The following is a 24750-nucleotide window of genomic DNA, read 5'->3' as shown; positions in this document are numbered from 1 at the left end:
TCTCACTCTTCTTCGGTTGGATCTTCGATACCAGCCTCTTTCAATTTCTTTTTTAGCTCTTCGAGGTTCTTGTAGGCCTTCGATAGTTCTTGCTCCAACTTGTCGTTGGCACTGGTTAACGATGAAACTTGTTGTTCTCCCAATAGCTTTTGTAGAGTCCATTTTTCGATGTTTGCTGTTTCTGTTTCCTTCATCTTTTGGATATACTCTGCGGCACGTGACAAGATTGCGGCCTTGCTTGTTTCCTTCACTGGCAACAAATCGCTTAGTTTTTCAATGGCAGTGTTGATGTTTTGACGACGTCTTCTTTCCACTTCCTTGTGAGATTCTTTGCGTTGTTGTTTCCAGGCTGTGGATCCGGTCTCTGTGCCTGGCTTTCTGCCTCTGCGTGGTGCTGCGCCTCCGGCGCCAGCACCACCGTTCTCTTCATCGTCGTGTTCGGTACCATCCGGTTGTGATCCGTCTTCACGGTCACCGCTACCATCCGCACCGGCAGTTTCGTTTGATGATCCGGATTCTCCAATTTTCGTAGCACGCTCCGAATCGTTAGATTCGCCGGTTCCCTCGATGTTCTTCTTACCACGACGACGCTGGGCTTGATCCTCGTCTTCTTCGTCGTCGTCCTCATCAATGACAGCATCTGGGTCCTTGTCGACATCGTCGATGTCCACGTGATCATCCTCATCTTCTTCTTCCTCTTCATCCTCATCTTCATCCTCATCTCCAGCTTCACGTCTTTGACTAGCATGCTGAGCAGCTCTGGCCACAGCAGTGACAGAAGGATCAACGTCGACGTTGATGTTTTCATCGTTTTGATCAGCGGAACTTTGCTCAGCAGCTTGTCCTTCACTTTCACCCTTTACCACGTCGTGCTCGTCATCACCGACCTTGTCACCGTCTCTGTTTTCTTTGTTTTCCTTCTCTACTTCCTCTGGATCTTGTAACAAATCATCATACACCGAATTGTCGTTGTCACCGTCCTTATCCTCGGATCCACGCAACAATGTGTCCACCATTTGGTGTCTCTTGTTAGCTTCTTCGACGTCCAATTGGTCGTCCTGATAACTTCTCTTGCCTGACATGCTTTTATCACTTCAACACTGGTGTTGATTTGTTGTTGTTTTGTTGTGTTTTTAGCTTTTAAAAGGGTAAAAAGCGCGTGGTTGGTTTTAAATACTCGTGAGGTGTGTATTCTCGTAATCCAACAGCCGATACAGTCTTGCTCGTGTCTGTTTATCGTGTTGTTCTTGTGAAGTAAACAACTGTAAGTCGTGTTTGTTACTTAGCAATTGGAAACAACGTGATAAACATGTGGTTAACACGTGTCTCTCCGTACGGCGAGGGAGGGTAATGAATTTGGTCACGTGATGGCGTCGTATTTGCAAGGGTCGGTCGGTTAGGTCACCCAAGGAGAATGTATTGATATAGGCTCTCATCATCAATTACAGCTGCTGTAGCTGTAGCTGTAGCTGTAGCTGTAGTTTCGCTTGTGTTTCGTTTCTGTTCTCTCCTTCTTATGACGCGTCTTATTCAAAACAAGACGTTTTAACAAACGCGTATTTAACAAGCTACTAACAAGAACATCAAAACCAAACCACATCATACGGCGTACCCCTTGCCATGCCTAGCCTGCCGACATTCGCAGCTTCGATAAGCGATTCACTTCTCGGGCACTCGAAAGTGGAAAGAGATTTACAAGTACAGGTTGAAGCACAGGATCCTAATGTGAAGACGTTCGTCTCTTCTAATGGATCAGTGATTCCATTGAGAAAGAAAAGGAAGGACCCAGCACAAATTGATACCAGTTGGTCCGCTGATGAAGCGTATGGAATAAATATCAATGCGTTACTGGATAGGATAGAGAATGATGTTGGAGACTCGACTCCGACTAACAATTTACAACCTCAGAAGGATATAGACAAGGACAAGGACAAGAAGAGATTATCGTCTGGAAACACTTTATGGACTGAGAAATGGAGACCACACAAGTTTCTGGATCTTGTGGGTAACGAACGTCTCAATCGTAGAGTTCTTTTCTGGTTAAGGCAATGGTCACCGTTGGTGTTTGATGAAGAATTGCCTGAATTAACGACGTTTAAGAAACACAGTAACCCAGAAAATGATGCAAGCGATGAGTATGCGGACCCTTTAAAAAGACCAATGAAACGAATTCTTCTGATTCATGGACCCCCCGGAATAGGGAAGACTAGTGTAGCCCATGTTGTTGCTAAACAAGCGGGTTATTCGGTGATGGAGATTAATGCAAGTGATGAAAGAGCTGGCGATAGAGTCAGACACAAGGTTCAAAACGCATTGTTTAACCATACTTTCAATGACAAACCAGTCTGTCTTATTGCAGATGAAATTGATGGGAGTGTGGAAAACGGATTCATAAAAGTTTTGTTAGATATCATCAAATCTGACTCGAAGGCCACCCATGATCTTATTACTGGCCGTACGGGGAAAGATCATCATTTCAAATCATCTGCCAGATTACAAAAGAAGAAGAAAAACAAGGATAAGCTACTGACAAGACCTATAATTGCCGTTTGTAACAACGTCTATGCAAATGCATTGGAAAAATTGAGACCACATTCTGAAATAATTCACTTCCAAAAACCTTCTGAAAATGCGTTGATGGAACGGTTAGAATACGTTTGTAAGAAAGAAAAAGTTCATGTATCGAAAACGTTGCTGAAAGAGTTAGCGGTCCTCTCACAAGGTGATGTGAGAAACAGTTTGAACAATCTTCAGTTTATGACCAAGAATGGGTTTGATAAGGATAAATTAGTTACCAATGGTTCAGATGCAGAATGGACGGATGATAAACGTAAAGATATAGGCATCACTTGGTTCAAGATCTGTAATTCCATCTTTAAAAGGGATCCATACCTAGACGTGAAACTGCAATTGAAGAATTTGTTGCGAGATGTAGAAACTAGTGGCAATTACGAAAGGATTATAGAAGGCTGTTTCACATTGTTTCCTGAGGTGAATTATAGCGATCATGGTGTTACAAAACCAGGTCGCATCTCAGATTGGTTATTCTTCAACGATCGTATGTTTCAATCTCTATTCGAGCATAACGGAGAGTTGTTAAGGTATTGTGCCTTCACACCTTTAGAATTTTTCGTTATGTTTGGTGATATAGCCAACAAGGACGAATTGAAAGTGAAAACGAACAGTTTCGAAATTAAAGAGAGGGAACGCGCATCTTTGAACTTGCTCGATGTGATAAACTCCAAATGTTCTATCACATCGATGATATATGCAAACAAACAGACGTTGTTAATGGAAATTCTTCCCATGGTGGACGAAATATTATCTACGGATCTAAGTCGAGTCCGAGATGCACAGATCAGACAACGATCACTTGATCTCGTAATACCCTTATTCCATGACTTCCAATTACAAATACAACAGTCAACTAATCCAGATACACGAAACGCTCTGGTGGTCGATCCACCGTTGGATCAAATAGTCCTATTGGACGGAAAGAAACTAAGAGAAGTGATCACTAAGAGACCCATCGCATTAAAATTCTCATTGGCTAAGTTAGAAGAGGAGAAAATTAGGAAAAGGGCATTGGATAGGGTCATGAGAGATAAAGAGACTAATGAGAACAATCGCAAGAGGCAAAAAATGGAAGGTACGGGATCAAGATCGGTAGATTTTTTCAAAGATCAGTACAATTCCATTAAAACAACCGCAGAAAATGCATCATTGGTTGCTCCTCCTACAAAGAAGACCAGATCAGCCTTCAGTTTCACCAGAGAGAGTACACCTACAACCGCAGACGAAGCTGCAAAAGCAGCATTGAACGCAGAAGAGATGAGAATATGGGTGAAATATAAAGAAGGTTTTTCCAATGCGGTGCGGAAGAACATTTCATGGTCACAGTTATGGGAGTAAATAGGATATCTACTAGATACATTTAAACAGCATGCATCATACACTTGTAAATACGACAAGTTAGAATTACTGAATCAACATAAAAGCAGATACCTGGACATTCTGTTTCTAAATGTCATTGTGCGCCTGACAATATATATATAATCTAACCACATACATATTACAGAGTAGTGGTATATAACCTTTCCACATGATTTCGCCTTCATGGTGCATACCAAAGATGAATCCTGGATTCACAACAAGTTGGTTTCGTGGTCTAGTCGGTTATGGCATCTGCTTAACACGCAGAACGTCCCCAGTTCGATCCTGGGCGAAATCATTTGTTTTTCATTCCATTTTTTTCCATTTACATCTTATCAACGTGTGACTACCAAGACTGGTACTATTCTTGCCGTATTTATCCACAGTCACCCTGGCACCGCTCTGCATTGTTTCCTGCATCGTTCTCCTGGTCTCTTGATACCTTCTTCTTCTTATATATATATATATGGGTTGGCTTATCTACATAACACGTGACTTGTATATTTCCCTTGTCTTCCGCTGAAAACAAATCGAACATTTAGAAAGAAGAACCGGAACAAGAATGAAGGCTTAACGGTATACTTTTGAAAGCAGCAGTAACTCAGAACTTTGGTCTCATAATTGGAGTGACACTTATATGCTGAATTAGAGTGGCACATCTGCTAATATAGAATAATCTAGAAGAAACAAGCTTTCGATTTGAGCTTATACTTTTATTGTTGAGAGATTCTTTCATCAAAGGTCTTTAGAAAAGGTTCTAGAGAGAAATAGATACAAAGAGAATTTTCTCAATCTAATACAGTTTGAACGTTGAACAAAGGGCTCTTCACTGCTATTTGACACATAATTGACAGCGTATTTAGACCCAATACTATTGCAGTTTTTATTTGAGGCACTACTGATTTTTTTTTCCTTTAAGTTAATTCGAGATGAGTTATGCCAGTGGTCAACAGCAGGCTGCGCAAGTTCCAAATGCAGGTTTTGATGAACAAATGATGAGAAGAGCAGCTGCTGATAGCTATTTCTTGTCATCTTCGTTTGGAAGCGTGGATAGGGAAATGGAGTTTCTACATTATCAAACGAACGGGATTCGTGTGAAAGAGGAATCGAAGGGTCCTCAAATTCCTGTTGCGAATGGTACTACCATCAACAACGTTCCATATTACGCATCTCCAGTTGTCATGCAAGATACAGGTTATACGACACCGGGTCATTCCAGCATTTCTTCGGAGGGGAACCATGTCATAAGTCATGGTGGCCCTTCAGCGGTGTTTTCTTTGTCAGAAAGTTCTTCGGTGAACAGGAATGCGAACTTGAATAACAGCACGGACAGTTATTCTCAGCAGGAAAGGGACCTTGAGCTGCAGCAACAGCAGCAATTACGACTACAACAGGAGCTACAGCAGCAACTCAATCAAGAGCAGCAGGATTTATCGAACCAGACGTCGGATTCAGCGACAGGAGCGAAGGACTCTGAGGAACAAATTCGTAGAAAGCGGGCTTTGAACCGCGCTGCACAGAAAGCGTTCCGTGAGAGGAAGGAGGCAAGAGTGAAACAGCTTGAGAAGCAATTGAAGGACAGTGAGAACGATAGGGAACAATTGTTGAACGAACTGGAACAGTTGAGGAAACACAATATCGAGATGCATGCGGAAAACAGAATTCTCTTACAGACTAAGAACGCCGCAGTAGTGGCAGCAGCTAATTCTGGAGCCGTTACTGATTCGTTAGGAACAATAAATCAAACACAGAATTCAGAAAGGAACAAATTCACTTTCCCCTCGAAACGAGATTTTGTCGATGAGCTTATAAACGTTGATGAGCATAATATCAGCAACGATACCACACCACCATCTCTAGAGTACTCTCACAATGGTGAACAGGTGATGACCGTGTCTGCCACTTGGGAATACCTAAATAGGATGTCTGAAACCTTTGATTTCGATCTTTCGCTCGTGATGTGCAAGTTAAAGGGACGCGTTGTTTGTCATGGCAAGGGTCCATCGTATTTTAAGAGCGATATCGATAAATACATTGAGGCATCTAGGGCTCGTTGAGCTGTAAAGCAGCACTTTAAAATACATTTCCACTAGCGGAATGTCACCTGCTATCAAAAGCAAGCCGGCATATGTAACATCCGCTTAAACTTTTATTCTTCCATTGTTTTAATACAATTATATCGTTTTCATTAATTATCTCTATTCTATTCAGATGTAGTTCCAACACATAATCTAAATGGTTCTTTTATTTCAAACGACAACCCAGTTCTATAGCATGTTACGCATTAAGTAAGGTACTGGCCGTCGCTACTAGTTGACCATACGTTCAGCAGCTATGGGTAAGAAGGTTCCTAAGAGTGAATCAACTGCTTTCAAGTTTCCCATTGAACTTTATTCGTTAAATGAGAATAGTGAGAAGCACAATTACGAATTCATTCCATATCCAGAGGTCGAACAGGACTCCAAAGTGATACTCATCAACAAGTTCTTTGACAAGAAACTATGTGATGTGTTGATCCGTCATATTTCAGGCTCAAACGTCATGGAATCTTTCTCGCAACGTGGAACTAAAGACTTCGCCGCAAGAGCCAACGATAGGTTTTCTATCACTGACGAAGAAATAGCTTCCATTATTTGGTCAAGGATTCAAAAATGCCTGTTACAAGATCCGTACATTGCTGATGATCTACAGTTCAGCACTGCAAAGGGTCTTAACCCGCAGTTACGAGTTTACAGATATGAGAAGGGCCATCATTTTGGGAGGCATTATGATGAATCTGTAAACGTTCCCAGGATGGGAACCACTCAGTGGACTTTACTTATATATCTATCAGGAGATTCTGAACTGATAGGGGGTGATACGATCTTCTACTCAGCATGGAATAATGCTGCTAGCAACGTCCATCCGTCAAAAGGTTTGGCTTTATTGCACAAGCATGGCGATGACTGCTTATTGCACGAGGCTCAATTGGTGGAAAAGGGAACCAAGTGGGTCTTAAGAAGCGATGTAGTGTTCTAAAGGTGCAATAATATCAAAGATAGATTAGCCTTGTTCAAGCAATTTGATGCGAGATTCTATCACCATTAAGTAGACGTCTATAATTAAATGAAACTTATCGCAATTTGAACATTCACTGGAACCAACTACTTTGGTTTAATGTGCGAAAAAGACGTGAAATCAAATGAATCTGTAAACACGTAAGGTTACTAGGCTATGGATCAGCATGTTGAATCATTGGGACAGTTATTCCCAGATTTACCTGAGGTGAAGCTACGAAACGCTCTTACAAGTTCAAACAACGATATCAACTTAGCATGCTCTATACTGCTCAGCGAAGTAAATTCGCAACCCAAGAACCAACAGACCGATCATGTGAGAGAGTTGATGAGTATGTTCCCAAACCTATCCAAAGACTCTATCAAAAAGGCTCTTGATACAACAAACGGCGATGTGGATGAAGCCATCCAAGATTTGTTATGTGTGAACACTTTATCTTTGGAAGAGAGAAACTCCCATCAAAGTGAGAATAACCACCAAAAAGGCAACTCACTTCCGAAAGATTCTGATTGGAGCAAATTGAATGATAACTTAGAGATTGTTATGAAATACGGAGATGTTCCAAGACATATTGCTCAGGACCTTTATATGGAACAAAGATTAGATCCAATACGGGCATTAATCCAACTAATATTCACATATGAAGAACAGGTATCAAAGTATCATTTATCACAGTTAAGAAAACCGGTCATAAAGCCTACACCTAGAGTACAATCTCAGAACGGTTTCACACATCAAAGGTCTCGAAACGAGAAACCATCTCCAAAACCCGATGTTGGTATCCCAAGTAAACCAACGAAATTCTTTCAAGAAAGGACATACCAGTACGATCCATGTAATGAACAGGCGCTAGCACTAGATGATCTCATTCAAAGTGATAAAAAACTACGGGCTATCAACCACAAATTTCTAGAAAGGGCTCTGGAGTACTTCAATGGAGAAGTAGCTCCAACTGTATCATTGGCTATTCTCATAACTGAGCGGAAATATGCCAAATATACTGGCCAATACACACTGAGTCTTGACGGTAAGAATGCAAACGGGGCACAGTTCAAATATCAAATAACACCATTACGTGCTAAAACGGTTTCACCTAGCGTGCCAACATTCACTGCTGCAGTGATTCCTGGAACAAAAGTGAAGCAACGCACTGTAACAACATCATCACTTAGGATCAATGAATCTCAGTTCCGGAACCCCGAACACTATAAAACTGGTCTAAAAATGATAGAGAATATAATGACAAGCCCCAAGCTAGATTTTCATGGCTGGTTCCCCGAAGATGCTCATCTAGTCACCTCTGAATGTCTCAAGAGATGGTGGAAACAAGAGTTGAGTTGCAGAGAACTTAATAACCAACGCTTGAACCAAATTCAAGTAATGAACGTACCGAACATAACAATTATCACCGGAAGAGGTTTACATAGCGTTGGGGGTATCCCAAAGGTGCGAAAACGTATTCAAAAATTCCTAACCGAGAATAATTATAACTATATCGAAGAATCATCGCTTTTCGTTGTCAACGGGAAGAAGAGAAACATCTGTATATAAACGCTAAATACTGAAACTTATTTAACTCAACAAGTAGAATTTATCATTCTCAGCCACCCACGCACTCGTTCACAACCCAATTCCCATAGAATTACCACCTTAAACCTATCTGCTTATTTTTACAACGCTTCATCATGTTGAAACTATCGCGTCTTGGAGATTTAAGAATCTTTAAAGCTATAAAATGTAAACAATAGATTCCATAACACATCTTTCGTGAAACAAATAAACAACCAAGCGCAGTAAGGGGTTGACCAGGCTCTCAGAGAATCTAAAGAGTGACTTTAGCTATGGATTACATGAACTTAGGTGTCAAGTCCCGTAAAACGGGACTTACAGTCAACAAAACGGTTCAAAAAGACGAGTATTCTATGGAGAATCTAAATGATTTCTTTAAAGATGAGCAAGATAGTTTCATTGATATGAGACGTAGAAGTCGGAGATCGTCTATATTACTGAACACAAAGATACGATCGAATGCTGCTGCAAGTTTATCACAGCCAGGCGCCGCTGAAAATGTAAGTTCGTTCGATGACGATAGATTCAAGATTGTCTCTAATATCCCTGAGCCAGGAACGTCACAGGTTCAACAGGACAGAACTCCTGATAACGCAGACGTATACGACAAGAGAGATTCGGGCCTGCCTCAAGGGTATGAAACTGATGATTTCCCAGATATTCATGCCGATGGAGGGGATATTATGGATGATAATGATCCACTTCCCGATTCTTACAGGACTCCACCAAAGCCTACGAGGAGAGAAAGGCGATTTATGAGACAGTTACCGGAAGCCGACGAGAATGAAGAAGATGAGGATATTTCTGTCCAGCTCACTCCGGTAAGGCGAGAACTGGATGATTATAGAGACGTTCCCGATCTTATAAACGATGCAGACACTACCAGAGATGAATCTTTTAATACATCAGAAAACGCGTTGTTAGAAGACGAACTCGACGATGATTTCCAGCCTGGGAGTGAAGAGGAAGAAGATAGAGATTACGTGGAAGGAATATCAGGATTTCGTGATGCTAGCTCGGATAGCTCAGAAGATAGCTCAGATTACGATTCAGAAGAAGATGATGCTGTATTGAGCGACGTACGAAAACAGAAAAGAGATATTGAATCTGCATCTGACGTGTATGATTCCGACGAAGATTACATTCAGACACAAGCTAAAGATTTATTGAAAGACGAAAGTCCAAGTACGGAAGGCGGAATTCGTAGATCGAATAGAGTCAAAGTTGCACCGCTTGAGTACTGGAGAAATGAAAAGATCGTGTACAAGAGAAAATCAGAGAAGCCTGTCCTTGAGATTGAAAAAATTATCACGTATGATCATGATCAGGATGAAGAAGAGGAGCAACTACTGAAAAGTAAACGTGCTAAAAAGCAGGTAATGAAAACCAAGACAAGACCGTATAACTACATTCCGTCCGGTAAACCTAGAGGTCGACCACGGAAAATTAAGCCTGTGGATGATCAGAACATTACCGATCCAAACGCTCCAATTATTCAAGATATTCAGCAAGGAACTTATCCAAATGCTGAATGGCTGAAACAAGGTATTCTTCAATCAAAGGTCAATGTTACAGCTGATGAGAAGAAAGAACAGAATATATTGGCTTTTGCTCCTGGGTTAGCACAAACTGAACAGGTTACAAGCACAAACCAGGATAAATTTACTTTATCGATTTTATTCGATAAACACAAAGAAAGGTTTGCCAGCGGTATGCTTAAGCTTCCGCTCGATGGAGAAAAGACCCCTAGTGATTCACATAACGCTTTTATCAATTTTTTCGTTGTTAAAGGTGTTGTTGAAATATCTGTGGGTGATAACAAGTTTGTGTGTACAACGGGTTCTTCTTTTCAAGTACCGGCGTTCAACACTTACGGTTTTCTCAATAAAGGAATGACAGAAGCGCAACTTTTCTTCGTTCAAACAACCGTCCCTGAAGATTTTAATGGTGCAGATGACATTTTTGAAGATTCGGAGATGTCTTCTAATAAATCTTCGAGCGATATGAGTCTCACATCTACCTAATGTGAATGAAATATTAATAACACAACTATTCTATATAGAAAAAATAAAGTTTTAAATTCATGTAATGCCGTAAAACAGAAATGATTATGATTGTTCATCGTATTTGTCTTCATCGTTTTCATCATCTTCCATACTTTCTGCTAGTTTCTTCATCCTTGCCAGTTTAACCAACGGTGCAAGGGAGGTGTTCTCTTCCGCAATTTCAGTGATAAATGGATCTTCAAGAAGATCTGCTGCGGTTCCTCTGTCCTCTGGATCAACCATTAAACACCAATTTAAGAACATAGCCATTTTATGACTTAAATTTCCAGGATCCTTTAGCTTTGGCGTACCATTGGTAGCGATCAAATATAGAGCTCTTAGTGGTGTCTCATTCAGATATGGTGGTTCACCTTCTATCATTTCAATGATCATAATACCAAGAGACCAAATATCAACCTTTGGTCCATATTCTTTTCTTGATACGACTTCTGGGGCCATCCAGTACGGAGTACCAACCATCGTCGTTCTCTTCAAATTTACCTCGTTAATCTGAGCACAAAAACCGAAATCTGTTAGTTTGATGTCTCCGTTCATGGATAGCAAAATATTGTCTGATTTAATATCTCTATGAATGACTCCCTTTGAATGCAAAAACTGTAAACCCTTGAGTGTTTCTCTAGAGACGGCACCGATTTGCCCTTCAGTCAATATACAGTGCGTAACGACATCAGTCAACGAACCACCTTCCATGTATTCCATGACAACCCATAAATCACCTCTAAATAGGTATGAATCAATGAAATTAACAATGTTGTTGTGTTTGCTTCCTTTCATGACCAGAATTTCATTCACAATTAACTCTTTCTTGGGTTGTTTCTCCAAATTCATCTGTTTTATTGCTACTGAAGCATTTGTGCCCAATTCATACGCTGTGTAAACTCCTCCTGATGCACCTTGTCCGATTTTGATCAGATTCTTGTACAGTTTGCTTGGGTCTCCTGTTGTGCAAATCTCGGTTAATTTTGATTGAATTTGTTGATTCTTTCTTTTCCTCTCTTCCCTCTTTTTTTCCTGGGCCTTTCTTGTCTGGACATTAGAAGTATTCGATTCCTCTTTCACTTCCACAGCAAGCCCGGAAGGAATTGCAGGTATTGAGGATTGTTCCGGTGTTGTAGGAATTGCAGGTTTTGGTGGAGTAGGAGCCGCTCTTGCAGGCAATAAATTTGCTGGTTTTTCTGCAGCCTTTGGAATAGGAGGTAATGGTTGCTCACTTTTCAATGTTGGCATCTTCTTGAATGAGAAAATGCTTGATGACTGAGTATCACTTCTTTGCACTTTTGGTGTTCCATGGCCAAGCGAATTGATTGGTGAAGGGATTTCGACCCTACGGCTAACTGTGGAGGAACCTTGAGGTTTTGGAGCAGGCCGAGTCGGTATGAACTTTTCGTTGTTCACAGTTTCACTGAAATCGTTAGTGAGCAGCGGACCCTGTAAGTTACTAGAGTATGGGGTATCATTGTTTTCATTCGGAAAAGTTGCATCTGTTTGCATTTGCGGAGTTTCGAACTTCTGTACTGATGCAGTTGATGGGGTTCTGAAAGAAGGTGTAGATGCAATGTTTGCACCAGAGCCACCTCCTACTTTGAAAGTCTTGAAGACTTTCTCTTCTCCAGAGTTTTCAGTAACATCTTGGTAGAATTTTACAATATCCATCACAGCCTGGGGATGTTGCTGTTGTTCTTTCATACTAATGCCACTGGAAGTTAAAAGTTTCTCCCATTCATTTGGTAACCCTGTATATTCCCCTGTTTTGGAGTCAACACCTACATGATAAACATGCTTAGCATTATAAGGAGTAGAGATCTTAAATGCATTATTTCCACTTCCATTACCGCTTCCGCTAGAAATTCTTTTCTCTGAGTGTGAGTTCCTCTTGATGTTTTGAACGAATGTTGAGAAAACACCTTTCTTCTTAGTACCGGTCTTCCTCTTAACATCATTAGAGGAGGTGGAGGAATTAGAATTCCTCTGGGAGTGGTCAGGCGTCCCATGCTGACTCTTAACGTTTTTCCTCAGAGAAGAAAACGGAGAAGAAATGGTTCTGAAGGGGGATCTTGATTCTGATACTGGTGTTTGATTTTCGAAAAAGTTATTCACCATTACGGGAGTTTTAATTGGAGGATCCTCATTTGTTGTTTCTGGATGTGGTTCTTCTTCAGGTATTACTTCATGCACACTTACGTGTTTCGAATGATCTGCAGACGCTGTCGATGCCTTGTTGAAACTATCTGTAGATGATAATATCTCATTTAGCGGGGACTCATATACATCATTGGCATCAACTTCAGTTATAGGTGTTGTAATCTTTGGAGAATTTGAGGTTTGTGTGGAATTTAGGAAGTCAGAAGAAGTTTCCAGGGCCCCGCCCATAAGAGAGAGATCAGGTGTCATCCTCCCGCCAGTAGATATTCTACCTATATTTTGGGAGGAACCTTCTATAGTTGACATCGTCTTATCTCCAACAATAGATTCAATTGTCCCTGGCGTCTCCTTCGAAGTCAAATTATTTCCTTCTTCCACTTTTCCTTCTAGATGCGATATTAAATCTGCATCACCTTCCGATATACTTTCACTTAACACAGAACTGGAAGAGACTCTTGTAAATTGTATCGGTTCATCCAAAGTTGGCTGGTTACTATTAAAAATTTCCGAAACATTTGTTGGTACGGTGCCCGGTTTCCCTGGATCCATAGATTTATAATCTGAAAGGTCTTTGACGTAATGATCTTCGTCTGATTCTTGTAATCCTTTCACATCCAAACTCGCTGGTGCACGAGGTAAATCAAAGAGATCTTTTGAGACAGATTGTTCCCTAGTCTCCGTTACTTCTGTATGATCCTCTAGAGTTTGTACTGAAAGATTTTCACGATGTACATCCTCTTGTTTTGAATCTTGATTTTGACTTTTGCGTATGCTACTGGTGTCACTTTCTGTATTGCCACCATTTTCTCTCACGGAAAGCGCATCAAATGTGCCTGGTAACAATTCTTCAGTATATCCAGTATCCGTCATTATATGGAGACAAAGTAGTGAGTGTAGTAGCTTCTATCAAAAAAAAAAGGCCTGTGTCAAAAGATGTCTTGTGGTTAATTCTATCGACCGAACAAAAAGGAAAGGTATTCCGAAAAACACAAACAGGTCTGTAATGATTTCTAGAGCATACAACCGTCAGTAACAAAGCCTGCTGTGGCCGTGTTAATTTCTGTCAGAAAAAAAGCTAGATTACTTTGTTCAAAGAATAGAAGATCAAGTCAGATAAACAATGAAAGAAATGACAAAACGTGCTCTGTAAAATTCTTTCTACCTTCACCTCCTTCTAACTTAAAAACGAGAGCCTGTTGTGTAATTCAGTGTAACGAACGTCTTTTGATTGCTAAAATCACACTCTCGCCAAAACAAACAAATAATGTGTGCTTGTTATTAAAAAGATCCAAAAGAAGATGGTATTACCTGGTATTACTCTCTGAAATACTTGTCAAATCGGCAGAGATAGCCTGATTAATAAAATTTAAAACCTAGTTCTAACACAAGCCACAGTTAAAGCAACAATTGAGCTTGCTCGTTTCTCTAATCTGCTTATAAACATGCATACCATCTGATCTTTACATTCCGTTTGTTTAAACTCTTAAGCTTTAAATTTCAGTTTCAACATTTTCGCCAATCCCAAAGAGTAAATCCTGTCACATGTCACGAAAGTATGTGGTATTGAAATCTTTAGTTAGGGTGGAGTATGGTTAGATCTACAGACATCTCTATGTAGTTATATACATATTCTATGACAATAGGAAGGCTCCGGAACCTTCAGTCATTGCTTGTGCAATACGATCTTTGAGTACCAGTTTATCAGAGTATTTTGGTAGTTTCAAGTAATTGGCGCATGTCATAACGCTAGGTAGGCAATGGTCTGCCGAGATGTTCCCATCTGGGTGCTTCAGGACTACTGTGAATTTGGGTTTTAAGTTTTTGAAACCGCCAAGAGGTAGTTTCGGAGAGCCAGTGATGAATTGTAAGAACAAACGTTTCTGTTGTGTCGAAAAATTCGACAAAATATCTATGAGGTCTGTTATGATTGGAGAATCCATCGAGTAGCCATGGTCTGCATGAATGGATGAGTATAGCGTTTGCACAGACCAATCTTCAGCAACTGCACCAAACAAATCGGATAGTTCTGTCGGAGTTAAGATTAGCAATGATGAATAAGGGAATGATTTCGAAAATCCGTTCCTGAAGGCAGCGAGCTGCATATCTACGCCTTTGCCCAAAAATTGGTCAAAGACACGAATCAAGTACTCTTCCACGTTGAAAGATTCAACTAAGATTTTCGAACCACCTTCCAACAATTCTATATCATAACCAGGCAGCATGAAATATAGGTCAAGGTTTTTGATAGAGTCATCATGACGATTATCATACAAAAATGCGAGTGATTTTCCTAGTTGAACATCAAACTGTCCTACGAGGTGGATACAAGTTTCGAAGTCTTCTAGGTCAAGTCGATCATTCTTGCAGCATTTGTGCATCAACTCGAAGAAAACAGCGTTAAATCTAAAATCGAGAATCCTATTATCTAACATTGACCTAGCGACTAAGGTCCCCAAGTTTTCGAATAATTTCAAAGTCTTTTCGTTATTCTCCTCGGTGGTGCCCAATAATGGTCCAGGGAACAATGCACCTGTCACATACTCCTCCTCATCATCACTGGTATCACTATTGGTCTTCCACATTTTTAGAGACTTCCTTGCAAATTCTTTCGACATCAAAGAGTAAAATTCGAGAGTGGGTCCTAACCCTGTACCTTCTTCATCTTTGTATTCGATCTCCAATACGTTTGGCGAAGAACCATACTTTTTTAGAATTTTGATGCCGGACAAAAATAGTGAGTCTCTTGAAACCCTCAACTTGTGTCTAGTCAACCTGCCTAATTGATGCAATGGATTTTCAGTAGGGTTACTATGGTGCTGATCTGCCAGCTTTTCCCTCCAGTATTGGATCAATCTGCCATATCCATATGATGTATTCTGTAAGAAGTTCATTCTAGTTTCAAATGGAAACAAAAATCCATATTTTCTCGTGATATCGAGGACCCAACTTGGTAAGACCCCACATGCCACAATAAGTGGCTCTTCAAGTTGACGGGAAAGCTTAGCACTAATCTTTGGATTCACATAAATAGATGCTGGGAGTGATTTATGTTGGCAACATTGTAGAACTGTCAAAATACCATTGACAGGCTTCAAATCCGCCCCTTCAAAAGCTGTATCGGGGTAAAGCACATGCAATTGATGTGACTCCCTTCTTTTTACTGATTTCTTGAACTTAAAAGTAGGTACGTTAGTCCAGATACTCGTTGTGGGTAACCCTTCTTTCATCGCCTCTTTGAATATAATAGAGTAAATAGTTGACGATTGATCTAAAAGATGGTCATTCAACGAAAAGTCAAATTGTATGTTTTCAAGTTCTTTGGCAACATTTGTAGGGTTGGCTTGTTGATTAGCACGACTCATGCTCGGAATGATAGAAGTCAAAAATTCCGATTGCACAATCTTGTGTTTCAAGAATTCATCAAGTGTTTTCAAAGATGCAACGCAATGCACGGCAATTACAACATCTTGAAGAGTTTCTGGAACAGTATCTTTTCCCACTTCATCATCGGCCGGCTCATGAACTAATCTTATTTTCATCTGTTTGATTAACGAGGCACTTGGAGAATCGTTGCTACTGGCACCAGCATCTAGGATGGCAAAGGTTTCCGTCCTAGACAATGCATTTTGTAGTAGCTTCACAAATTCAGGCAATTTTTCCTCGAACACTTTCAGAAAAGTCCTCTTGGAGAATGATTGTTTCGTTGAATCAGTTTCAAAGATATTAGCCATAGAATCAATGAGACCAGTGGAAATGAGCTCGAAGCCAGATATGTTGGACATATCATCAAATAATGAGGATTTTACAGCAGTCCAGAAATCCATCCAATATTGTTCGGAATCAGATTGAACATCCAGTTCCTTCATCTTAGTGACAACAGCATTAATTTCAGAAAGCTCGCTGGAGACTTCTTCTTGGTTAGATGAAAACAACTCTAGTAGTGTAGCACTAAACATGGAAACATGTTTTATTAGGTAATAAGGAGTCAAATGATCGTAGATATTAATGCGGATTTTTCTCGGTTTGACAAATTCAGGTATGTTCATGTCGTCGTACTCCATCCTGTAACTGTCTTTTTCTTCATCATCATCTTCATCTTCAATGTCAGAATCAGATCCAAAAACAGGATGAGAATCAGAGTTTTCCGGACGTATATGATATCCTGACTTCTCGGCTTCATCTGATGACGATTCCTGTTTATCAATACTATCTTTCTTGCTGAGCTCATAACTGTAGTGAGAATTCAAAGAGGTTAAAGCATCTGGTATACCTTCTTTTCTTAGTTTCGGTAGATACAAATCCGGATTATTAGACATCATGATAGAAATTAACGAAAGCAGTGCTACTAGTACTGCACTGGTCTCAGTCTTCATATGATCTTGTTGCGCATTTGAACCATTGATGAGACCAGAGGATATTATGTTAATAACGGACGAACTAGGAATATCGTAGCCATGAGGTATAGACGTGAACACCCTAGCCAATGCAACAAGAACTGTATATCTAATCTTAGTATCCACTGTATTGGAATATATTTCCACCAAACAAGGAATCAACTCATTGACTAGTTCAAGGAATTTATCCTCATTTCCGTCAAATGTGAAAACTTTGACCTCATCGGCTGTCAAGATTTGAGAATCTTCAGTTGGGAGCAAAAGTAAGAGGAAAGTTGTTACCGACAACAAAAGCTCTTTAGGAACATAAATCAAAGTTTCACTGAAGGTGGAAGATGCTGATTTCTTATAAGACTGGAAAACGTTTTGAATAACTTTGTTCAACTCACAATCCAATAGGATTTGTTTTGACAATTCAACATTGGTGGAGACCAAGAGTGATGAAATATCCAAGACTTTCAAAACAGATTCACGTTCAATCTCTGAAGAAGATAACAACGACAATAACCTTTTAACCAACTCGAAGTCAAAGAGTTTAGATAATGATTTCTTGTTCAAAGATCCTGAAATGCTGTAAAGTGTTATGAGAACTGGCTTCAAAATTACTGGATTTGTACTATTTAGGAAGATAGATTTCAAGATGGGGAAAATCTCTGATACCACCTCGAAGTCACTTTCCTTAGCCCTAGCACATGAGTTCGCAACGATAGATAATGATTTTTTCTGCGCATGGACGGTAAAGAAATCCAAATATTGCAAACAAGAGAGAAGGGTACCGCTTCTTAAAATCTTAGATCCATGTACCCTTGAAATGAACTCTAAACACTCCAAAACTTGTTCTGCCAAATCGATATAGCTTATCTCATTCAATTTCCCTCTCAATATCTCAATAATATCTCTATTAACCGAAACCTCTATCATTTCTGGGTTCATCTCATAGTAGTTATAGAGACACCTACAAGCAATTAATTGTAACTCCAACTCTGCTTGTAATAATGGGCTAGACAATACATGGATCAAAGCGTCCATTAACTTGCCAGATGGGATGATTCGATCAGCGATCAAAGGGTTTAACATCAATAGCTGTTCAGATAATTCCCGGAGAGATTCCATAGCAATATACGGATCGTCTTCAGCTTGAAGCACATTCTCAATCAATTTCAAATACCGAGAATTTCCTCTGCTAACACCGAAAAACCCTTCAGACCTTCCTAGTTCTTGCAACAGATCTGGCAATGAACGTCCAAATGCACGCTCCGAATCAGCTTCCTCGCCTTCAGCAACATCACCATCCCCACTTTCACCAGATCTTTGATCCGCTAGACGAGAAACAATATCTTGTAGAAACGAAATCCTGTCCGCACGGTCCCCAGAACGGCTTTCATGATAAACATTCCCTATCTCACCTTCTACTTCCTCATCGTCTTGATCTTCATCTTGATCTTCGTCCAACTGCTCTCCTTGCGATCCATCTTCTTCCCCGTCTTCGTCTTCATCATCATCATCATCGTGATGGACAAACTCTAAATCATCTTCATCCTCTGGATAAGAATATTCGCCAGATTCAACATCATCACTTTCATGGCTACCGTTCGCATCTTCATATATGATATAGTCGCCATCGCCATCGTAATAACTCATCTTTTCAAAACCCTTTCCTGTTTCAAATCACAAATAAGAGGCAAAATTACTATCTAAAATTTCTAGTTCACAACCCGGTATCTCTTACCACCTTAATAATTGGTATCTTAGAGGTTGTTAGACTTTGGCAAGCAATACAAGAGGTATGTTTAACTCGCCGGCTGTTCATATCAAACCAACTAGTTTGTTTCCTGCTAAATATGTACTGAGATTGCAATTTCCTGACTCTGAACTTTTAAGGTACATTTTGGTCCGGTACACTGCGGTTTTATCTGAGGAAAATATACACAATACCCGTCGCCACAAGTAATGAGTCACGTGACTAAGTTTACTTCCCCATTTACAATACATCTCCGGTAATAGGTTAAATCATTACCACTATATCTACTTGCCCGATACACGATCATGCCCTATCTGTGCCTTTCTAGTCTTGATATTTGTGTTGAATTGAGATCTATTGTCTCATTGGCAATGAGTGAGAGACTCAGAAATCAGTCAAGGGAATTCATACCGGAGTTTGGTTTTGCAGTTCCTTAGAATAAACCTCTCTAACCGAGCTTATGAGAATGGCCCTAGAGCATTGCAAAAGAGCCGGTATATGTCTTACCGATTCACTTTGTGTCAGAGGTCGTTACTTTCCGTTTGGAAAAATCAAATCACGTGACTCACAACTAGAAAGAAAAAGAAAGGCGCAAATTTTTCAGTTTGAGAAAGCTCATCTCATCGCATCTACTCGATGGACCTTTCATAGTTTAAACTGATCAACAGTACTAATCGCTATATTCTATCAGTTGTATTCCTCTTTATTTATCTCTCTTCTGTAATTGAATAGTGTTCTGATAATTGTTTACTTTTCGTTACTCTTTATCATCAAGCTACTACATATACCAACCCAGATACGATGCCAAGATCTAAGCGTTCAAAGTTGGTTACATTGGCCCAAACCGATAAGAAGGGTAGAGAGAACAAGGAAAGGATATTCGATGAAGTTAGAGAAGCCTTGGATTCTTTCAGATACGCTTGGGTTTTACATTTGGAAGATGTGAGAACTCCAGTTTTGCAAGAGATTAGAAGTTCTTGGGTTGGATCCAAGTTAATCATGGGTAAGAGGAAGGTGTTGGTGAAAGCGTTAGGTGAAAAGCCAGAGGAAGAGTACAAGGAGAACTTGGCCAAACTATGTAAGCACTGTTCTGGTGTTACTGGTCTATTATTTACCAACGAACCTGTCGATGTAGTGGAAGATTACTTCAAGGCATATGTGAGAGCTGATTTCTCCAGACCAAAATCAAAGGCTCCATTGTCTTTTACCATTCCAGCCGGTATTGTATACTCTCGTGGTGGTCAAATCCCAGAAGAAGAAGATGTGCCTATGATACATTCTCTGGAACCAACTCTAAGAAACAAGTTCAAGATTCCAACCAAAATTAAGAATGGTAAGATTACCATCGAATCTCCATACTTGGTCTGTGAAAAGGGCAAAACTCTAGATGTTACTCAAGCATTGATCTTGAAACAATTTGGTATAGCAGCTGCTGAATTCAGGGTGAAGGTTGCCGCATACTACGATAACGAAACTTCTAGTGTGGAACAGATCAATATCAACATGGATTCGAAATAAATCCAAAAATAAGAAAGCATTGCAGTGATAAACTATAAATATATATATATAATCATAACCTATATATTTCTCCTTTGTACATTAATCTCTTCTCTAGGAATCCTTTATCGAATACACGTACTGCCAATATTCGGTCAGATTCTTCCAACCTTGAGACATCATTCCCAGATCTGTCGCTGACACCATTCTGATACGCACAGCGTACTGATTTTCCAGTCGAAGCGATCCATGAAGGATGAGGTTACAATGTCGCAGCTGGGAGATTGACAGATCAAGAGTTTTCTGTGTCTCTTCTGATTCCAATTGTTCTTTCGTCATTAACAGGGACTCTAAACCGTAGATGATAATTTCTTCATAGCACATCGATGTGTTTCCTTTATTCTGGAGCTCAATCTCGACATATGTCAAGTACATATATAAATACTGTAATTTATCAAGGAACAGAATCCGCACGTTGGATCGTCCCCTGACTATATCATCAATACTGTTAAAGAAATGCGTCTTGTTTTCCCGTAGATCTTGCTCGAAGAAACTTCGAGCCTTAACGCCAACTGCTATAACTAGAACTTTCTTGTTACGGTCCAATACATCACGCAGTACATCTTCCATCGGTTTATAAGGATGAAAAATAATCTTAACCAATGCTATCCTACTAGGAAATACCTTATCCTAATAAATTAATTTCACGCTTGTAAGCCGGTACATTAATTGTTTCAGATGCGTAATAGCCTTGACGGTTTGAAATGTTGATACTTAGACCACATAAAACACGTGATATTTAATTACTGAGAATATATCAAAGTATCAACTCGTATACAATGATCTGGAAAATTTTATTGAATTGGTGAATTGGACAGTTGGTTATCGTAGCGTTTGGTATATTAAATTACGATGATTTGAAGAAGGTAAAAGGTAAAGGAAGTGATTTAGTCGACATTTTGAGTGTTACCTTCACCTTATAGTGAGAACTGTATCATTTGTCCGGAATGTCTGTTAGATACTGCACCAAAAATTTGGTGGGGAGGGCGCCATTTGCCTTAAGATCAGGTGCAGTGAGACTGCAAAGTTCTTCATCAAAGGCTAGTTCCAGCGATGAGTCCAATGCTATAAAAGGCGAGAATGGTGAAGAATTACAATCTGTGGATGTAGCAGCGGCTCGTCAATCGGAATTTAACGGGAGTATATCTCAGCTTTTACATCAGGCAATGAACACACCAATAGAAGAGTTAGGAGATCTGGAAACCAAGTTGAAGTCGCCATTGACTGAGAAAGAACAACAATTGGATGAGAAATTGACTGCATTTTTGAGGAAGTACTCGAAATATAACAAAGTTTTAGATCTACCAGAGGATACCAACAAGTTCGACTTTAGTTCAAAAGTTTTGTCCCAACCATTACATACTAGAGAGTTCCCATATTTGTCGCACACCAGTAAAGAAAAGCCTTATTCGGAACAAGAATTATATGTACGTCAATTAAAACATGCCGCTCATACATCCAAATTAGGTGCTAATATACAAGACGTGTATTTCCCACACAAGGACGTTTTCAACCCGCCATCTTTACAGCAAGTATCCATTGAAAAGCTAATGGCCGCTGGTGTACATTTGGGCCAATCCACTGCTCTATGGAGAGCTTCTACACAACCATATATTTACGGTGAATACAAGGGCATTCATATCATTGATTTGAATCAAACACTTTCGCATTTGAAGAGAGCTGCACAGGTCGTAGAAGGTGTTGCTGAAAATGGTGGTTTGATTCTTTTCCTTGGGACCAGAGAGGGTCAAAAGAGAACTTTAATTAAGGCAGCTGAAAGAGTAAACGGTTATTATGTGGCATCTAAGTGGGTACCAGGTACTTTGACCAATCCTACTGAAATTTCAAGTAGTTGGGAAAGACACGAAGTGGATTATTTCGGTAACCCAACCGGTAGAGAATTGACTCTTAACGAATCTATGAGCATTATTAAACCAGATTTATTAGTTGTTTTGAACCCTACTGAAAATAGAAACGCTTTGAAAGAGGCAATGAAGGCAAGAGTCCCAACAATTGGTATTATCGATACCGATTCTGAACCATCGTTGGTGACATATCCTATTCCAGCTAATGATGATTCTCTACGTTCTGTAAGTTTATTAACCAGCATCTTAGCTAAGGCTGGTGAAAGAGGTGTACAAACTCGTTTGAATCGTGCATCAGTTTAGAGACCTTCTTACCGCATTAGAATACAATGAGACATGAAAGACATGTTAATAAATAGACCATTCAGGAAAAAAGTAAACTTGTATATAATAACAGCAATTACTACAACAAACGGAACTATATTTCCCTCTCATTTCTGTAATAATAACAAGATAACCTTACAGGATTGAAGGGTATATACTTTAAATAAAAGTTTTCTTTCTTCACATATATATTGGCGGTCTCGCACACTGAAATATCAAAACTTACTGTGTGAAAGCCTCATTGATCTTTATGTACTTGGTTTACTGAAGAAGATGCTCATGTGATTGAAACATTGCGCGTTAAATTTGGGATGAAGTTTATTGTTTCTTTTCATCTACAGCAGACTCCTTTTCTGGTTCATTTTCGCTCTCTGATTCACTGTCACTTCTTTCATCCTTCTGGATACCGTGTACCACTAGACGATACAAAATTCTGGCGATAAAGAATAACCAGAATAGGTTCAACAAATGTAGCGCGAACAAAAGGACGAAAATAATAGGTTGAGAGATCCAACACTTGTATTGTTGTGTTGCAAAATTTAACGTGTAGTTACCGACAGTCGTGAATTCAGTTAACAAGGACCAGAGAATCTTTAAATTGATGTAATGACGCAAGTAAACCCAGGAAACAATAAAGAAAAGGAAGAAGGGCGGAGTTAAAGAAGAGTCCAAGTAGTTAAAAGTCTTAGACAAGGATAAAAAGAAATCCGAAACATCCATAGTGACATAAACAGAAAGACCCATCTTAGTAAAATGGAACACGTAAGATAACCAGATCAAAGCCAATGTGACAATATGATGGAAAATTAGTTCTTGGAAGTCCTTCCTTGGTTTTTCCAGTTGCAAAGTGAGCACACAAGATTGTTGGGTCCAGAATGCTGCTTGACCCAAATAGAATATCTTGTACAGATATTCGTTGTTGAAATCTGGATAGGTCTTGTACATCGTATCTGTTCTAAACAACCAAAGGTCAGTATGGTACATGATGTAAAGACCGAATGGTCCAGAGATACTATAGTAGAAGATCGAATACATCTGTTCCATCATTCTTCTGATTTTATTTTCCCTGGTGCTACCCATTTTGATAGACAATGGACGTAAGATGACTTGCATGATGAATTCACGTAAAAAGGTAAAGAAGATCATGTAGAAAAAGACGAAACATAGATCCTTTGGACCCTTACCATACATATTGGTGTCGCCAATTTGATAAGAAATGGCAACAAACATATGCAATGGGTTGGATGCAGTCCTGTTACCCGAGCAAATGTAGAACAGGTAAATAACGGAGATAATCAATAGCGACGTCAACCATGAATGACGGTAACTGAGCTCTCTATAAGACAACCATAATTTTCTCAAGACATCAATATCCTTTTCAGAGGAGCTAGACAACAGCTTCAGTCTTGCCTCAGAAGCATGCTTACTTTCTTCAGTCACAGACATGGTAGACAAACTTGGGACAGAAGTATCTCCTAAATTTATTCTACCAATTGAAGTGGTACGTCTTCGTCTCAGTTCAGGTGATTGATTCTTTGGAGGCATGTTTGACGTTGTTCTTTTGGTATGTTCTGTGATTTTTTTGTCAGTTCAATGGTATACTAAAATAGACCTTGCAGCTATAGCTTGGTAAATAATCGTTAAGCCTCAGATGATATATATCTTATCAATAAAACGATTGTTTCTCTGAAATGTAAAAACGAAAGTATAAAATCAATAGCACCACAATTGGCTAGAGAAAGCTATTCAAAAATTCAAATCCGCTATTTTCTTCACTAAATACGTGCCCAATTAATAAATGATTGTCTTGGTGAATATCCTTTAGTCTCGAGAAAAGTGGTTCTTGAATTGGGTTTCCTAATTATAAACAATGAGATGATGCGTTACATTTTTCCAAATTTTTCAGAAGGCTAGAGTGGGAGATAATTGATCACGTGAAGGATTATCACCAATATTGACATTTCTCAAAGATAAATCATTATTTGGGAATCATTAACTGAATACTTGGAATACGATCAGAAGGTAGGTTTTTTAAGGGTACTGAAGACTAATTCACTAGTGAATAGCAGCATATAGGTTTCAAAATCACGATATTTGTTTTG

General features: G+C 39.6%; 12 protein-coding genes and 1 non-coding gene across 13 annotated transcripts; 8 read left to right on the top strand and 5 right to left on the bottom strand.

The window, feature by feature from the left end:
* Positions 1-2: 2 nt before the first annotated feature.
* On the bottom strand, positions 3-1082 carry CBF1 (Cbf1p; the record flags this gene model as incomplete). Its single annotated transcript, XM_452143.1, has 1 exon — positions 3-1082. One exon carries the CDS (start codon positions 1080-1082, stop codon positions 3-5), a length of 1080 nt encoding a protein of 359 aa, XP_452143.1.
* Positions 1083-1620: 538 nt separating this feature from the next.
* CTF18 (Ctf18p) lies at positions 1621-3912 on the top strand (the record flags this gene model as incomplete). Its single annotated transcript, XM_452142.1, has 1 exon — positions 1621-3912. One exon carries the CDS (start codon positions 1621-1623, stop codon positions 3910-3912), a length of 2292 nt encoding a protein of 763 aa, XP_452142.1.
* Positions 3913-4157: 245 nt separating this feature from the next.
* Positions 4158-4231, top strand: KLLA0_B13717r. Its single transcript has one exon. It is a non-coding gene; the product is annotated as a tRNA-Val (tRNA).
* Positions 4232-4862: 631 nt separating this feature from the next.
* On the top strand, positions 4863-5990 carry YAP3 (Yap3p; the record flags this gene model as incomplete). The annotated part of the gene is made up of 1 exon (XM_452141.1): positions 4863-5990. The coding sequence occupies one exon, from the start codon at positions 4863-4865 to the stop codon at positions 5988-5990; it is 1128 nt and encodes a 375-aa protein (XP_452141.1).
* A 277-nt stretch (positions 5991-6267) lies between these two features.
* Positions 6268-6951, top strand: KLLA0_B13673g (uncharacterized protein; the record flags this gene model as incomplete). The annotated part of the gene is made up of 1 exon (XM_452140.1): positions 6268-6951. The coding sequence occupies one exon, from the start codon at positions 6268-6270 to the stop codon at positions 6949-6951; it is 684 nt and encodes a 227-aa protein (XP_452140.1).
* Positions 6952-7146: 195 nt separating this feature from the next.
* On the top strand, positions 7147-8541 carry CUE2 (Cue2p; the record flags this gene model as incomplete). Its single annotated transcript, XM_452139.1, has 1 exon — positions 7147-8541. One exon carries the CDS (start codon positions 7147-7149, stop codon positions 8539-8541), a length of 1395 nt encoding a protein of 464 aa, XP_452139.1.
* A 290-nt stretch (positions 8542-8831) lies between these two features.
* Positions 8832-10583, top strand: MIF2 (Mif2p; the record flags this gene model as incomplete). Its single annotated transcript, XM_452138.1, has 1 exon — positions 8832-10583. The coding sequence occupies one exon, from the start codon at positions 8832-8834 to the stop codon at positions 10581-10583; it is 1752 nt and encodes a 583-aa protein (XP_452138.1).
* Positions 10584-10667: 84 nt separating this feature from the next.
* On the bottom strand, positions 10668-13637 carry STE20 (mitogen-activated protein kinase kinase kinase kinase STE20; the record flags this gene model as incomplete). Its single annotated transcript, XM_452137.1, has 1 exon — positions 10668-13637. The coding sequence occupies one exon, from the start codon at positions 13635-13637 to the stop codon at positions 10668-10670; it is 2970 nt and encodes a 989-aa protein (XP_452137.1).
* Positions 13638-14398: 761 nt separating this feature from the next.
* On the bottom strand, positions 14399-18802 carry UFD4 (putative ubiquitin-protein ligase UFD4; the record flags this gene model as incomplete). Its single annotated transcript, XM_452136.1, has 1 exon — positions 14399-18802. One exon carries the CDS (start codon positions 18800-18802, stop codon positions 14399-14401), a length of 4404 nt encoding a protein of 1467 aa, XP_452136.1.
* A 901-nt stretch (positions 18803-19703) lies between these two features.
* Positions 19704-20420, top strand: MRT4 (mRNA turnover protein MRT4; the record flags this gene model as incomplete). The annotated part of the gene is made up of 1 exon (XM_452135.1): positions 19704-20420. One exon carries the CDS (start codon positions 19704-19706, stop codon positions 20418-20420), a length of 717 nt encoding a protein of 238 aa, XP_452135.1.
* A 93-nt stretch (positions 20421-20513) lies between these two features.
* On the bottom strand, positions 20514-21029 carry SHU1 (Shu1p; the record flags this gene model as incomplete). Its single annotated transcript, XM_452134.1, has 1 exon — positions 20514-21029. The coding sequence occupies one exon, from the start codon at positions 21027-21029 to the stop codon at positions 20514-20516; it is 516 nt and encodes a 171-aa protein (XP_452134.1).
* A 377-nt stretch (positions 21030-21406) lies between these two features.
* Positions 21407-22627, top strand: MRP4 (mitochondrial 37S ribosomal protein uS2m; the record flags this gene model as incomplete). The annotated part of the gene is made up of 1 exon (XM_452133.1): positions 21407-22627. The coding sequence occupies one exon, from the start codon at positions 21407-21409 to the stop codon at positions 22625-22627; it is 1221 nt and encodes a 406-aa protein (XP_452133.1).
* Positions 22628-22966: 339 nt separating this feature from the next.
* On the bottom strand, positions 22967-24193 carry KLLA0_B13497g (TLC domain-containing protein; the record flags this gene model as incomplete). The annotated part of the gene is made up of 1 exon (XM_452132.1): positions 22967-24193. One exon carries the CDS (start codon positions 24191-24193, stop codon positions 22967-22969), a length of 1227 nt encoding a protein of 408 aa, XP_452132.1.
* Positions 24194-24750: the final 557 nt, after the last annotated feature.

The sequence above is a fragment of the Kluyveromyces lactis genome, assembly GCF_000002515.2.
Source record: "Kluyveromyces lactis strain NRRL Y-1140 chromosome B complete sequence".
In the NCBI taxonomy this organism is placed as follows: Eukaryota; Fungi; Ascomycota; class Saccharomycetes; order Saccharomycetales; family Saccharomycetaceae; genus Kluyveromyces; species Kluyveromyces lactis.
Note: the sequence above shows the minus strand (reverse complement) of the source record. Positions and strands in the feature narration are given on the sequence as shown.